General features: G+C 40.1%; 1 protein-coding gene across 3 annotated transcripts in view; it reads right to left on the bottom strand.

The window, feature by feature from the left end:
• Nucleotides 1–16,187, bottom strand: part of R3HDM2 (R3H domain containing 2) — a 160,856-nt gene that overhangs the window by 33,663 nt on the left and 111,006 nt on the right. For all 3 annotated transcript variants that reach the window (XM_068970702.1, XM_068970703.1, XM_068970704.1), the window contains exons 3-8: nt 11,348–11,547; nt 5,079–5,120; nt 2,870–2,956; nt 2,227–2,353; nt 1,154–1,232; nt 443–502 (exon numbers count right to left, since the gene is read on the bottom strand). In XM_068970702.1, the coding sequence (XP_068826803.1) occupies nt 443–502; nt 1,154–1,232; nt 2,227–2,353; nt 2,870–2,956; nt 5,079–5,120; nt 11,348–11,512 (560 nt within the window). In that variant the 5' untranslated portion in view covers nt 11,513–11,547. The remainder of the gene's footprint in view (nt 1–442; nt 503–1,153; nt 1,233–2,226; nt 2,354–2,869; nt 2,957–5,078; nt 5,121–11,347; nt 11,548–16,187) is intronic.

Raw genomic sequence — 16,187 nt, 5'->3', positions numbered from 1 at the left:
TATTTACTCAATGGTAACCAAACAAGTTCTCTCAGCTTTATCTACAGTATTGTGTAGATCCCTCTGACCCACTATCTTCATTAAGACTGCTCCTTAGACAAAAAGCCCTAGGTCTCACCCACCTGGATGATATTCTACAAAGAAAAAAGGGAGAAACTTAAGAATAGTGAAATATGGGACAAAGGGCTAGCTGCTGAAAAGATATAAATATTTTTCAACTCAAGTCTAAGTGATAATTTAAAAACCTGATTTAGTTTCCACACATATACATTTTGATTCACTGCGATTATGTCTTCCCAACTCTTCCTGGTTCCTAGTGAGTTATTACTTCAAAATTCAGACTTTAAGGGAACGATAAAAGAGGGATATCTTTAAATTTTACCTAAGTTTCTTTCCAGTACCCCCTCCCACCTCTAAGGTGTATTTCATTCAAGTAACTTACTTGTTGTCATTAATAAAGTCCAGAATCTCCTGTTCTAATTTTAGCAGCATCATTCTGTCCCTGTTTAAAAAAGATTAAAACAAAACAAAACAAAAGGCAGCCCTCCCATAGACACTGACACAAAGATTGAAAACACAACCTGCTCACGATAGAAGCTTAAGGGAGGGATAAATCCAAACTCTAAGAGTCGATCAAAAATGCAAAGGCTGCCAACCTCACTACCCTGTCTTATGTTACTTTAAAAAAAATCAAGCCTCCTAATCATGTCCTCTGTTTCCCTTATCAGAAACCTAATTCTGTTGGCAGTCACAGTCATACAAACACATACTTCATACTTATACTAATCGTAATTCTATACTCCATCTGGTTATTTATAGAATTTGTAAACAAGTATGATTTAGCTTTGTTACAAATCAATTCTTTTTTCTTCTGTACTTTTTAATTGTATTCTTAAGCCTCGATATTTCTTTGTCTCCATTCTTCCACAGAATTTTTCTCAACTCTTCTGAAAGCAGAAATCTCAATATAAGGGTATTCTGAATCCCTCCACAGATATAAAACTACTTTGGAGAAAAATGGTGGTGGGAGGTGTAGGGGAAATGGGCATCCCAGATTCTAATAATAATAGAAAAATTTGGAGAAGCTACTTGGCTTCTCAGGTATTCTGCTGATCCCAGCCCCTTTCCCCCTTCCATCAAATCATGTTATTACCTTGGGTTCTTTTTCAGTGTATTTACAAGAAATTCATGTAGGTCTATTCCAGTGGAGTCCGTATATTCTTGGCTGGAGTCTAGAACACCACAATGAAATAAATTTGAAATAAATGAAACTGCTTTGTATGATACTTAACCCCAAGCAGAAGCCTATAATCTGATCAGGAGACATAAGAGGAAAAGTAGAATCAAACTTCAGGAGTTTTAGCTTAAAATGAGAGTAACCTTGATTTACCAGCCTCTCAAAATTTCCCATAATGACAGAAGGTGGAATCTGGGTCACAGTGTTTTATTCATATTACACTGAATAGTCACCTTGCCATCAGTAAGTATTTACCAAAAGGCCAGACCAAAACAAAGGTTTTATTCTAGTTAAAGAAAATAAATTCTAGGTAAGGTCTGATGGGGCTGAATTTTCCAGAACCTCAGCAAATATATTCAAATGGTGATTATTTATATGTTTATATTTGCTTATAAAATTTTAACACTACGATTGCCTTTTCCCTCTTAACTATCATTAAAAAAATTTGTTTTTGGCTATACCACATGGCTTGTGGGATCTTAGTTCCTTGACCAGGGATCGAACCTGGGCCCACAGCAGTGAAAGAGTTGAGTCTTAATGACTAGACTGCCAGGGAATTCCCTCCATTTCTGTGGACCATGTCTTTTTGCTACCAGCCCAAGAATTTAAAACCAAAGAGAGCTTAATAATTACATACAAATTTAATTATTAAAAAAAATCACTCTGAGCATCTCCAAACTACAAATGGTATTGAATCTGCTACCAGTGGTAATCCATCACTATTTATTCCAAAAGTAAGAATAAAATCAGAATTGACTACAACGTCCTCCTGCTATCGGTAGCCCAATGTTAACAGAATAGCTCTCTGTCAGCCCTTAAGGCAGAGCTGGATAAAGCAGCAAAGCAAGTAACCTAGTTAGGCAACTCCCCAAACAACGAAGTCAGCAGGACACCGTACACTGCTGGGCCGATAAGGCCAGTGGGGAGGTGGAAGGGAAGGGCACCGCAGAGCCAGGCCCTAGAACAGATGAGAGGGGTAAAGTCTTCACCTCTAGACAGCATCCTCCTGGGGACCTTTTCTTTGTTTTTGTCCTTGTCTTCCTTTTCAGAGACATCCTTTGTGGACTTTTCTTCCTCCTTGTCAGAGGGGCAGCTGATGTGCAATTGAATTATATCCTTGGACAAGGAGAAAGAGAAATATAATCAAAAGGGAAAACAATTAACTCTCCTGCAGCTCCTTTAAAATCTAAAAGGCGGCAAATCTTAGGGTGACAGCATTGTATTAAAAAAGAGAATATTTTAATTAAATTGTTTTAGCTTTTGTTCTACCAACAAGGTAGAGGCCAAGTCCTTTCCGCCAATAATCACAGCCTACTCTTTGGAGAGCTCAAGTTATGCTGGCTGTTTCTGGCATAAGAATTAGAATGGAAATGGTTCTAACCACCAGAGGGAAAGGTGTGGTTGGGAAAACATGATCCAGCCCTGGAATCTCCTTGTCTGCATCATCCTGGGTGGTCCAGGTGTGAAGATCTATACTTCATGCTCTCATTCATGCCACTTTATTGCAACAACTTGTTTTGAAGCTTTTTCTACCCCAATTTCCAAGCCTAATGTTGATGCCATGGTTGTGACACCACTGTTCAGCAAACAACTGCCAAACTCAAAAGCTATACGTACTCATAAAGGACCTACCTGGGTTTCTAGTGGCCCGTCAACAAATGGAGCAGAGGATTCCTCACACACTGCAAGGCTGCGCACCAATTTCAGCTTGGAATTAGACTGGGGGAAAAAAAAAAAAAAAAATATATATATATATATATATATATACATACACACAAACACATACATACATATTCCCTTGGGGAACATTTGGAACTCTTTCCACTGAATAAAGGGCAACCTCTTTGGTTCTGTTAGTTGTTGCTTCCATTAAAGAGAATTTTTTTTTCCTTCTTCAAACAGGTCGTTCTCATCCATTCCTGATCCACTTGAAAGGTAATTCCCTTGCTTACAGCAGTACATATATAACAACAAAACAACTACTTTCGGCTAGATGATAGGCAAGCCACTTTGTTTAGCTCTCCTCTCTCTCTAGCTCAGTGCTCCAACATTAGACTTGGAAGTTAACCAAGAATACACAGCAGCAAAACTTAGTAGAAAGACTAGATTTAAGAGGCAGAAGTCCTAGCTTCAACTTCTGGTTCAAACGATGAGATATGAGACCTTCAGCAAACCACTTGATCTCTCTGGATCCTCTTTTTTTCCTCACAATGAAAATGGGATAGAAATGCCTAAGTTCTTGTGAGAATTATATAAAATATGTAAACATATGTACCATAAATAGTGTTTAGCATACAGTGGACAACAAATGCTAAATGACTCTAAACCTGAGGTAGCAATGTAATGGGAAAAGTGTCTAAGAAAAAAGAAAAGAGAAAGAAAACCTTCTAACATTTGGCGTTCAGTGTACTTAAGAACTAAACTATTTGGTTTATCTATGCTACCTGGAGAATCCCCCCAAAATCTGAAATTCACTTTATAAATCACTGCTCTTCCAGGGATCGCCAAAGTCAAAAATTACAGTGACTCATTAAATATCTACCTATAAACATTTGAGAGTTCTTATAATAAAATAAAAGTTTACAGTAAACACAAAAGTACAAAACACAGTATGTGTGTTTCAGGTTGTACAGTACAGTGAAAAGAATTTCCAATCCTGAAGAACTGACTTTAAGCCTAGTTTTGCCACTTACTAATAAATGTCCTTTGTCAATCTCACTCAAACTCTATTAAGCCCAAGTTTTCTCCTCTGTAAAATGGAGACAATAACAATAGTAACTTTTTAAACTTTTCTGTCTTATTTCAAAAGTTTGGAGGAAGTGAAATAGCAGAAAATACCCTCTGGTTTGCTTTTTTCCCCCCTTTATGAGGTGTGCCATGCAGCAGGTGTGCCATACAGGATCCTAGTTCCCTGACCCGGTATCGAAGCTTTACCTCCTGCATTGGAAGTGTAGAGAAGAGAATTAGCCACTGGACCGCCAGGGAAATCCTGAACACCCTTTTTACTGTCAAGTCCATTACTTGTAGATTAGGCCATGGAAGGCAGTCCACAGAACCAATTTATCAAACATCATAGTCTTCTTCAAACCCAAGCTACATACTGGCTGGGACACTCCCAAATTCTACCATTATTTTTCTAGGGGAAAAGGGTGGACACCCTTAATTACTACTTCTGTTGACAATTCTTCCCAATGTAGGACAAGTTTAATATTTTACTGTTCCCTAATTAAAATTAAAAAGCTATCACACACTAACACCTATAGTCGTCCCTGATAATACTGCTTAAAATAATCTGTGATGTGCTAATTTTATCATACAATGATTAAAAACAAAATCCTCCTCCCTGAACCAAACTAAAAGGTGAACCAAACCAAACCAAAACAAAGCCTCTATTTTAGGACGTCCAAAAATGTTGAACCATTTTACTAATGAGGGAGGATTTATTTTACAGAAAATTCTCATGGCAAAAATCCCCAAAACTGTTGGGGAAAAATAAGAGAGCCAGAGATGAGCAGAGAAACTAACATTACAACAGAACCAGTATCAATCTGCTCAGGCTTTGTTTGTGGGAGGCTTTGGCTGGGTATCCTTTCAGGTAACTGAAATAGACTAAAGATGACAGAAAAATAAAGCTAGACATTCCAACAGGACATATGTATATGTGCAATGCATGTTTGTGATTGTGTGTGTGTGTGTGTATATGCATGTTCACAATTAGGGTACAAAGTACAGGCAAAAAACCTTACATATATATAACCTAAATACACTAGATATTAGTGTTAAGTCCACTGGTACAATGTGCTACTAATAACACTAGAAGTTACAGAGGAAGGGCTCTCACCTTGGCTCTTTTCCTGGCATGACCATGGCTGGATGTCCGCCTCTGTTAGAAGGGGATTAGAAAATATTAAAGGTAGAGGAAATAAACAGAAGTTAAAAGCAATACCAATTTACAGAGAAAAAGCACTAACTTTAAAACCACTGTAACAGCCAAACTATGATGAGACTCTGTTGTCATGGTTGTCCCCCAAGCTACAACTCTAGCAACTGTGACATGGAGGGGACCACAGGCCACCTACAGACAAATCACTCACCATGAAGATAAAAAACAGAAAGAGACTGACTGGTTGGCCTAGTTCATAGATTGATAAAAATTACTTTTGAATAAACCAGGGAATCCTCTCTTGATTAGGATGGTTCCAGAAATATTGCTACCATAGCATGACGAGTGTTTCTTTCCCAAACTTTGCTAACAGAAGCCTATTTAGCCTGTAATGGATGTGAAATATGGCCCCTAAGCATCACTTAAAATACTATCTTTGTAGGACAACACATCTAGAGTTCTAACTTCAGATACTCGAAAGACCTGTTCCTATGGCTGCAGAAATGGAATGAAGGCTCTTCTTGGCAACTGCCTACTTCCTGGAATATGAGAATCCTCCCAGTGCTAAGCTCCTGGTTGTTGGCTCTTATAGCCTGTCAGGGATATAAGATGGGACAGGATAAAAAGAAAGGATCATGGAAGATGTGGACAAGGCCTCCAGAGCAAAGGGAAGTAAGGAGAGTGAGTAAGGAGGAGGATAGAAGCTGAGGAAGATGAATGAGGGCCTGAGGTGGGATGAAGGGCAAAATGACTAATTAATTTATGAGGTTTCTGAATAGCTGAGAAGTCAAAATGGGGACTCTGGAGAAGAGGTTGGGTAGTGTTATGCATGGAGAAGGCAATGGCAACCCATTCCAGTACTCTCGCCTGGAAAATCCCATGGACGGAGGAGCCTGGTAGTCCACAGGGTCGATAAGAGTCGAACACGACTGAAGCGACTTAGCAGCAGCAGCAGCAGCAGCAGGGTTATGCATGATACTCAGAGCTTCTAAGATGTTTGGAATAGAACTGTCACTGGGGTGTGGAGAAAACTGAGGCTGGTGGGTGGAGGAGGGGAAACAAGATGGAGGCAGAGTGCCAGTATGGTTCTGGGTAGGTGAGGCTTTCTCTTTGCTTTGTCCTCTTCACTAGTTACCAAATAACACTGCTACAATGCAAAATGGAGAACTGGAAAGGTGGATGGAAAGAGGAAGAAATGACGGTGAATCTGGTCAGTGGCAAGATCTGTTACAGTAAGAGAACAGTCCAGGGATATGAAGCAGTATTTGTCGCTATTTTTTCAAATGAGTAAGAACATACACATGGCACAAAACAGAACAGTAAGTCTCCTCTTACATGTGTTCCCCAGCTACCCGGATCCCTCCTAAAGGATCAACTAGTACTGAATTTCTTATAATCTTTCCAGAGATCTTTTATGAATCTATAAGTTTATTGTACAAGTGTACACACACTTAAAAAAAAAAGGATATTGTAAACACTGTCCTAAACCTTACTTTTAAACTTTTCTTCAAGGATATACCTCCACAGAAGAGATACTGTTTTTCTTAATGGCTACATGGTATTCCTTTGTGTGGCCATACACAAACTGTACCATTTAGGATGTTTCTCATGTTTGTTAGTATAAACAATGCTTCAATGATTATATCATTGAGTATACCTGCAAATATTGTACAGTCCATTTAAAATTTTTATAAAGTATTGCTAAATTGCCCTTCAGAGAAGTTATACCAATTTCAGTCAGTTCAGTTGTTCAGTCGTATCCATCTCTTTGTGACACCATGGACTGCCACACGCCAGGCTTCCCTGTCCATCACCAACTTTTGGAGCTTGCTCAAATTCATGTCTATCATGTTGGTGATGCCGTACAACCATCTCATTCTCTGTTGTCCCCTCCTCTTCCTGCCTTCAATCTTTTCCAGCATCAGGGTCTTTTCAAATGAGTTAGTTCTTTGCATCAGGTGGCCAAAGTACTGGAGTTTCAGCTTCAGCATCAGTCCTTCCAATGAATATTCAGGACTGATTTCCTTTAGGATGGACCGGCTGGATCTCCTTGCAGTCCAGGGGACTCTCAAGAGTCTTCTCCAACACCACAGTTCAAAAGCATCAATTCTTCGGCTCAGTTTTCTTTATAGTCCAACTCTCATATCCATACATGACTACTGGAAAAACCATAGCTTTGACTAGACAGACCTTTGTTAGCAAAGTAATGTCTCTGCTTTTTAATATGCTGTCTAGGTTGGTCATAGCTTTTCTTCCAAGGAGCAAGTGTCTTTTAATTTCATGGCTGCAGTCACCATCTGCAGTGATTTTGGAGCCCAAGAAGATAAAGTCTGTCACTGTTTCCATTGTTTCTCCATCTATTTGCCATGAAGTGATGGGACTGGATGCCATGATCTTAGTTTTCTGAAAGCTGAGTTTTAAGCCAGCTTTTTCACTCTCCTCTTTTACCTTCATCAAGAGGCTCTTTAGTTCCTCTTCACTTTCTGCCATAAGGGTGGTATCATCTGCATATCTGAGGTTATTGATATTTCTCCTGGCAGTCTTGATTCCAGCTTGTGCTTCATCCAGCCTGTCATTTCTCATGATGTACTCTGCATATAAGTTAAATAAGCAGGGTGACAATATACAGCCTTGGCATACTCCTTTCCCAATTTGGAACCAGTCTATTGTTCCATGTTTGGTTCTAACTGTTGCTTCTTGACTTGCATACAGATTTCTCAGGAGACACATCAGGTGGTCTGGTATTCCCATCTCTTCAAGAATTTTCTAGTTTATTGTGATCCACACAGTCAAAGGTTTTATTATAATCAATAAAGCAGAAGTAGATGTTTTTCTGGAACTCTCTTGCTTTTTCGATGATCCAGCGGATGTTGGCAATTTGATCTCTGGTTCCTCTGCCTTTTCTAAATCCAGCCTGAACATCTGGAAGTTCATGGTTCCCGTACTGCTGAAACCTGGCTTGGAGGATTTTAAGCATTACTTTGCTGGCTTGTGAGATGAGTGTAACCATGTGGTAATTTGAACATTCTTTGGCACTGCCTTTCTTTATGACTGGATCGAAAACTGACCTTTTCCAGTCCTGTGGCCACTGCTGAGTCTTCCAGATTTGCTGGCATACTGAGTGCAGCACTTTAACAGCATCATCTTTTAGGATTTGAAATAGTTCAACTGGAATTCCAAAACCTTCACTATCTTTGTTTATAGTGATGCTTCCTAAACCCCACTTGACTTCACATTCCAGGATGTCTAGCTCTAGGTGAGTGATCACACCATTGTGATTATCTGGGTCATGAAGATCTTTTTTTGTACAGTTCTTCTGTGTATTCTTCCACCTCTTCTTAATATCTTCTGTTTCTATAAGTTCCACACCATTTCTGTCCTTTATTGTGCCCATCTTTGCATGAAGTGTTCCCTTGGTATCTCTAACTTTATAAATACCAATTTATATCTCTACAAAAATGTATAAATCTGCGAATTTCTCAGAATGCATAATTTTCATTTAATAGTCAAACACATACTGAAGGCCTAGTATGTATCAGACCCCATGCTAACTACTGGAGGATACAGAGATAAAAGACAGAAACCTTGTCAAAAAGGAACTCATAATTCTGTTGAAGAAGACAGACAAATGGACAATTACAATATAGGATATTACGTGCATTACAGAGGTACTTATGAAGTGCAATAGGAGTGCAAGTATCTAACTAAGACCTGCTGCTGCTGCTGCTAAGTCACTTCAGTCGTGTCCGACTCTGTGCGACCCCATAGACGGCAGCCCACCAGGCTCCCCCGTCCCTAGGATTCTCCAGGCAAGAACCCTGGAGTGGGTTGCCATTTCCTTCTCCAATGCATGAATTCATAAATTCACATGTTCATAAATAATGAGTGGCTGCAAGGAACTGTGTCAGGCCTTAGAGATACAATGATGAGACTAAACTGACCTGGCAAAGGCCAGGGAAAGAACACCAAGGAGGGCATTCTACTTAGAGAAAGCATGTATAGAAGCATGTTTTCTCCAAACGTTTCAGCTCCAATTTATAACAGGGACCAGGGAATCCGTTAGGCTGAAGCATAAAATGCCAGAGGTGGATGGATAGCAGGCAAGAGGCTAGGTCACAATATGCCATGCTGACAAATTTGGGACTTAGCCTAGGGCATGAAGAGACACAGAAAGGTTGAAGAGAATAAACACAATCAGATCAGTATTTCATAGCCATTTTTCTAAAGCAGTATGGTAGATGAATCAGAGAGGATTACAAGTATAAAGGCAGAAAGCCTAGCTCAGTTCTTTAAAGGACCCACCTGAGAGTTCAGTATTTGTTACGTCAAGGCTTGCCCATTCTAAACTGAATCTCAGAACCTGTCTTACATAGCACTGTTTTCATGCGAAAGATGTTCTGAATTCCAACTGCTGATTCCAAGAATACGTCTCATACAGCACAAGTAATGAAAGTACCCTTTCCTCAAACTTTCCAGCTCCAATTCATAATATTCCAGAACAATATTTGGAACTATCCAGCTCTAATTCATAACAGGTACTCTCAGCATCAGTAAGATTCTTGGGGAGACTTAAGACTTGAGGGGAAGGTAAGAGAAAGAGCAAACTTTTCAGTGTTACTGAAGAGGAACACGGGTACAGGGAGAAGGCTTCTGAAGGGTGGCCAAGGGTGGCCAAGAATGAAGACTTGGTAGAAGGAGCAGGAGCTCCAGGAAATGGCAGCAGTAACTCAACCTGCGCTAGCAGCCATGAAAGGAGTCTTGAGGGGAGGCAGGTTCCCTTCCCAGCCTCCCACACAACCTATATGGATATACAGGTGAAGACATTCTTAAACCAAATAAGTATCCATAAGGCATACAAGGGCTTCCCTGGCGGCTCAGAGGTTCAAGCGTCTGCCTCCAATGTGGGAGACCCGGGTTCAATCCCTGGGTCGGGAAGATCCCCTGGAGAAGGCAATGGTAACCCACTCCAGCACTCTTGCCTGGAGAATCCCATGGACAGAGAAGCCTGGTAGGCTACAGTCCACGGGGTCGCAAAGAGTCAGACACGACTGAGCGACTTCACTTCACTTCACTTCAAGGCATACAAAACCTACAGTCATCCTTTCTTTTCTGTGTATCTTCAAGAAGAACACACAACAGGAGCTCAGAACACCACTTAAAATAGTCTCCTGAGAACAGAGTAGCTTGGACCCAAAAGTTCATGTAATTATTATCGTCCATGTAACATGACAGCACATAATTAAATATTCAGCACTTATCTGTCCTGAGGATTTAAAATTCATTATTGGTATCAGTGGAAACTAAAAGTAGAGCTGCAACAGCGGCAGACTGTCTCCCCAAACTCTGGGAGGATGGTGGGGAATGACAACTCACATGTAAAAGATGATGGAGAGAAAAGCAGCCATGAGAGAGATCTGGCAAACTGTAAGAGGAAAACAGTAGAAACAGCAGGAGCTAGCGAACAAAATGTTTCAGAGCGGTGTCTGATTGTTTAAACTAACTATCTACAGTTAACAGTCTACCTCCTGGGCATATAATAAAGACCAGTCTCACCCCTGGGCAAGGAGGAAAGGATTTATGCTATTTCGGCTTGGGTAACAGAGGAAACGAGTTGTAACCACAAGGAAGAGAACTGGAACAGGTAAGCTAGAGAAGGCTCAGAGGCCAGGCTGGCTGGGTACAAAAAAGGAGCCCTGGAAGAAGCTCACCTGGCAATCTACTGCCATCGTATCTGCAATGCAGTATGAATTTGGATGGAAAACAACATGGCAACCAAAGAACAAAGTTCTTCTCATGCACATTTACCAAGTGGCTAGTTCAGAGACTATTTCTGATCCAGAAAATACTGACTGCTTTAACACAACCAGAATATGAATTTAACACTGTGTAAAGCCAGGCAGTTCTCATTTTAAGAGTTTATTATAAGCCATATTATGACATCAAATATCACTATATAGTTTATTTTTTTATCATTAAAAAATATCAAAATGTAGCAAGAACCAGTGTTACTCAGGTCCTAACAGATTAGGGATTTCATACTGTTTTCTTTGAACTTCATTGTGGACTCTGACAAAAAGTGGAAGAGATATTTCTTGAGAGCCGAAGTTTGGCTTTTTGGGAGATTCAAATGTCTGTATAAGTGACTGGCTTCCTATAGATCCCCAATACCATCCATAAGGACATTTCTGTTTTGCTGAAAAGAATGCACATGGTATTCTAATCCTTACCTGTGTCTCCTGACGCAAACTGGTATCTTCACTCTCTTTCTCAATTTCTTCTTTGCTTGGAGTCTTAGATATAAACTTGTTTTTGTTTACAGATTCTTCCACCAGCTTTTTTTCCGATTCTTTCATTATTTCCAGGGTCTCTTGAGTAGTGTTGCTGTTAGACATCTTCTTCAATAGAATACAGTAGCCTCTATGGACTCCTAAAAAAACATGAATTGCATTAAACAGGAGTTGTGCATCTATACTTAATACACTTACAAGATTAGCATTTCACACAGAAGCCTACAATAGCCTTCCTATAACCCAGTATAGGGTTCTTTGATAAATGTTGCCCCTAGATTATCTAATTTCATTTCATTTTTTTTTTTTAAACTTTGGGGTGTGGTGTGTTAGTAGCTCAGAATCGTGTCCAATTCTTTGTGACCCCATGGACTGACTATAGCACCTGCCAGGCTCCTCTGTCCATGGGATTCTTCAGGCAAGAATAATGGAGTGGGTAGCCATTCCCTTCTCCAGAGGATCTTCCCAACCCAGGGATCAAATGCAGGTCTCCTGAGCTAAAATTGACATAAATTTCATATATTTAAAATATACTAGGAGGAGGAAATGGCAAACCACAATACTGTTACCAACTTCAAGTGTTTCCTCCATCAAAAAGCAGCAAAATCAGACAATGTTTACAGAATCTTAAATTCTTTCCTTTATCTTAAGCAAACTGAAAAGGTAAGAACAGTTTGTAATCATCTGCTCTTCAGAAAGACCGGGTCTCTCCCTGGAGGAAGGGAGAATCTTTGCTTTGCTATTCACTATTTGAGTTCAGTCACTTTACTGCGTCCCAAAGACACAGAGATTTATAATGCAGGGGTTGCTAGCTCTTGTCACTTGCTATAGCTACAAGAAATCCTGTAATAAGGTCAACATAGTAATCTCAGCACATATTCAGAAACAGAAGCTGATGCTCTATACAAAGATTCATGTTCTCAACAACTGTTGAAGTCAAACATGCTTAGCTCCAACAATGGTTTATAATAGAGGCTATAAACCTTATGTGGATACTTAAGGTATCTCCTTACATGGATTACTGACTGTACTTGAATCCTAAATAATTCTTTCCCCTCTTTAAAAAGATAAGACTGAAAAATAAAATAAAATAAAAAGATAAGACTGGAAACCCTCTCAGATGTCATGTCTCTTGGCATGTGACCCTAGAAACTAAGCTAAACAAACAGAAGTGCTTCAAGAAAATTGTCATGCCGGACATTTTTTCTTCCTTCAAATCAGTTTCAAGGATAAGACCCAGAAGGTTCTTAAGAAGCATGTGTAACCTCAACCTGGCATAAATTAGTCTGCAAGATTATTGCTTTGTTCACCTTTTGGTAGCTCCTGAGCAGCTGCCTGGAGACTTAGTTTAAAAGGCCAGAGTCACTCATACAATCAGTCATACAGTTGAATTTAAAGATGAGAAACACTGGAAGATACTGACTACAAAAGGAAAATGGCTGATATTTTATTTTTTAATTGATTCAGTGTCTGGAGATTTCTATAAAAAGACTTCCCTGGTAGTACAAGCGGTTAAGAATCCACCTTCCAATGTAGGAGATGTGAGTTTGATCCCTGGTCAGAGAGCGAGAATCCCACATGCCATGGGGCAACTAAGTCCATGTGCCAAAACTACTGAGCCCATGTACTCTGAAGCCCATGTCCCCCAACTCCAGAGAAGCCTAAGCACTGCAGCAGAAGCTGCCACGTGCCACAACGAAGACATAACACAGCCAAATAATTTATTTTAAAGTTATAACCTACAGAGCTTATGGTCATTGGCTGCACATGGGAACTGCACACACACATATACTTGTCTTCTCTCTCCGTAGATAAATCAAGCCTCAATTCTCTTCAGTCTGAAGGATAGTAAATCTTAGTACATCCCTTCTCTGTATCTCTTAGCTGGGAAACATCAATAAAGATGCGAATTGGAAGAGTTCTTAGATACAACCTCATGCTATCATCCCCATCCTCCCCAAAGAAGAGTTCCTTTGTGCGAATTCCTGAGAGGAACTTTCTTTCTTCTAGAAAACTCCCAGGACAGGATCAACTCACCATTTTATAGCCTTAACTTGTGACTCAGCTGGTAAAGAATCCGCCTACAATGTGGGAGACCTGGGTTCCATCCATGGGTTGGGAAGACCCCCTGGAGAAGGGAAAGGCTTACCCACTCCAGTATTCTGGCCTGAAGAATTCCATGGACAAAGTCGGACACAATTGAGCGACTTCACTTTTACTGTTGTATAGTTTCTCCCTATAGAAAGCTATGAACTATTTCAATCCTGACCCTAAATCTGCCTTAAGAGTCAAACAAAATTAAGTTTACTACTTTTACCACACGATAGATCTTTAATATTTTTCTTTTTCAGGCTTAAATAACCTTAAACAGATTACTCTGTCAGAAAGAAAAGTTAGAGGTGGGGAGTGGGGAAAACTGGATCAAGGTGGTCAAAAGGCACACACTCCTAGTGAAACAACACGTGAGAGCTGGAGATGCAACAACTATAGCGATGACTATAGTTATAGCGACGCTGGTTAACTGCACAGTACATTTTCAAAGTTGCTAAAAGAGTAGCTCCTAAAAGTTCTCATCAAAAGAAAACAATTTTTGGCCTGGAATTGTATTTAATTGAATTTTAAAAATTCACTCAACATAAATTAAGCACTTTGAAGTGAATTCAGTGCATTTAATATATTCACAATGTTGTGTAACCATCACCTCTGTCTAGTTGCAAAACAGTTTCATCAACCTAGAAGGAAACTGTCTATTAGGAAATGGATGTTAACTAAACTTATTGTGGTAATCATTTCATAGTATATGTATGTGAAATTATTAAGCAGTACACTTTAAACTATGGTTTTTCCAGTGGTCATGTATGGATGTGAGAGCTGAACTGTGAAGAAAGCTGAGCGCCGAAGAATTGATGCTTTTGAACTGTGGTGCTGGAGAAGACTCTTGAGAGTCCCTTGGACTGCAAGGAGATCCAACCAGTCCATCCTGAAGGAGATCAGCCCTGGGTGTTCTTTGGAAGGACTGATGCTAAAGCTGAAACTCCAGTACTTTGGCCACCTCATGCGAAGAATTGACTCACTGGAAAAGACTGATACTGGGAGGGATTGGGGGCAGGAGGAGAAGGGGACGACAGAGGATGAGATGGCTGGATGGCATCACCGACTCGATGGACATGAGTCTGAGTGAACTCCGGGAGTTGGTGATGGACAAGGAGGCCTGGCGTGCTGCGCTTCATGGGGTTGCAAAGAGTCGGACACAACTGAGTGACTGAACTGAACTGAACTGAACACTTTAAACTTATACAGAGCTATCGATCAATTAAATCTCAATAAAACTGAAAACATGGGAGAAAGCGGTATGGAAAAATGTAAAGCAGCAGTTGTTTCTTTTTCCAGGATGAGCTTCAATTACCAAACAGGTATATTGTCAAATGAGAATAATAACTTTGCAGCTCCTCTTTACCATCTAAGGCAGAAAAGGCTCAACTGTCTGGACACCTGGACTAATAACTTCATGGTGTCCAAGCACTGTTATTCAGTCAAAGCACTAATGAAAAAAATCAACTAAAAACAAAAAACAGTCTTTCATAACAGCCACCTATGGAATATGGTCACACATTCCAACTTCAGTTGCAAGGAGTCACATGGTTTCCTTCACTCACTGGGAAACAGGAAAGTTTGAACTTTAGATTAAGACATCCATAAAACAGACAGTGATTAATGCATCCACTTTTAAGAATTCTGACAGTCATTTCCACTGAGACTACTGGCCTCTTAAAGATCTGTGTAAAACAAAGTAACTCTTACTCTAAGGAAAGAGGAAGCAGCAGAGGAAACGGTACAGTAGACCTTGTATTGGCTGCCTATCCAAGTCTCTTTCTCCCACACTTCTCTAGCCCAGATTTCCTCTTGGTGTTTGCCTTCCTCTGAGGACACGACTGGCGAAGGTGGTCCTATCCCTGAGTCCTACGGGGTGGATCCTAATTAGCTAGACTAATCACGGTAATTGTTTTCTTTTGTGAATGGATTGGGAAGGGACAAGTGACTCAATCATTACCAGCTAGACATGAGTGGGCTTTGCTGGGTAGGTGGCTTTAAAGAAAGGCCATTGTATTTGAAAGAAAAAAAAAAAGCCACTAGAGAAATGCTTTTCTTCTGCTGAAGGTTGTCTTCTGTGTAGATGATGCCTGGACTGCAACAACCTACAAACACACGGAGAAAGGTGCATCAGAGAGAATAAGCTAGTAATGAGAGGTCAGAGTGTTACTTACTATCCTAGAGTTACCCATCACAAGATACTTGGCAGTCAAAGCTGTATTACTTCGCTGGGGTTCTGTTTTGTTCTATAATTTTAACTACATTCACTTCTAACCCTGTAATCCTACGCAGAAGGGTTTCTTTATCTGTTGGGGCATAAGGATCCCTGGAAACAATTTTTTCTGGGCCAAAACAAAGCAAAAGTTGCAGCCAAGGGACAAGATAATTTATTAGCAGGAAGAAAAGAAAGAAAAGTCTTTAAAGAGCAAAAATAAAGTCAGCAGATAAGGGTTAAAAGGCAAAGAAACAATTTCCACTGTGGATGGCTTATTCAATGAAGAAAGGAACTATTTCATATATAACTTGACTAAAACAAAGCAAGACAGTAAGCTCCCAAGAGAGCCTAGATGGTGTGCTTCCCTACAACCTATCTGTGTACACTGTACATTTCACCCTGGCAAATAGCACAATTTTAAGGCAGAGTGTCTCCTGAGGACACTCAGTGGCTCGAAGCTGCACAGAGGGATTG

This window comes from Capricornis sumatraensis, chromosome 4 (genome assembly GCF_032405125.1).
Source record: "Capricornis sumatraensis isolate serow.1 chromosome 4, serow.2, whole genome shotgun sequence".
Taxonomy (NCBI): Eukaryota; Metazoa; Chordata; class Mammalia; order Artiodactyla; family Bovidae; genus Capricornis; species Capricornis sumatraensis.
This window is presented reverse-complemented; position numbering and strand designations above follow the sequence as displayed.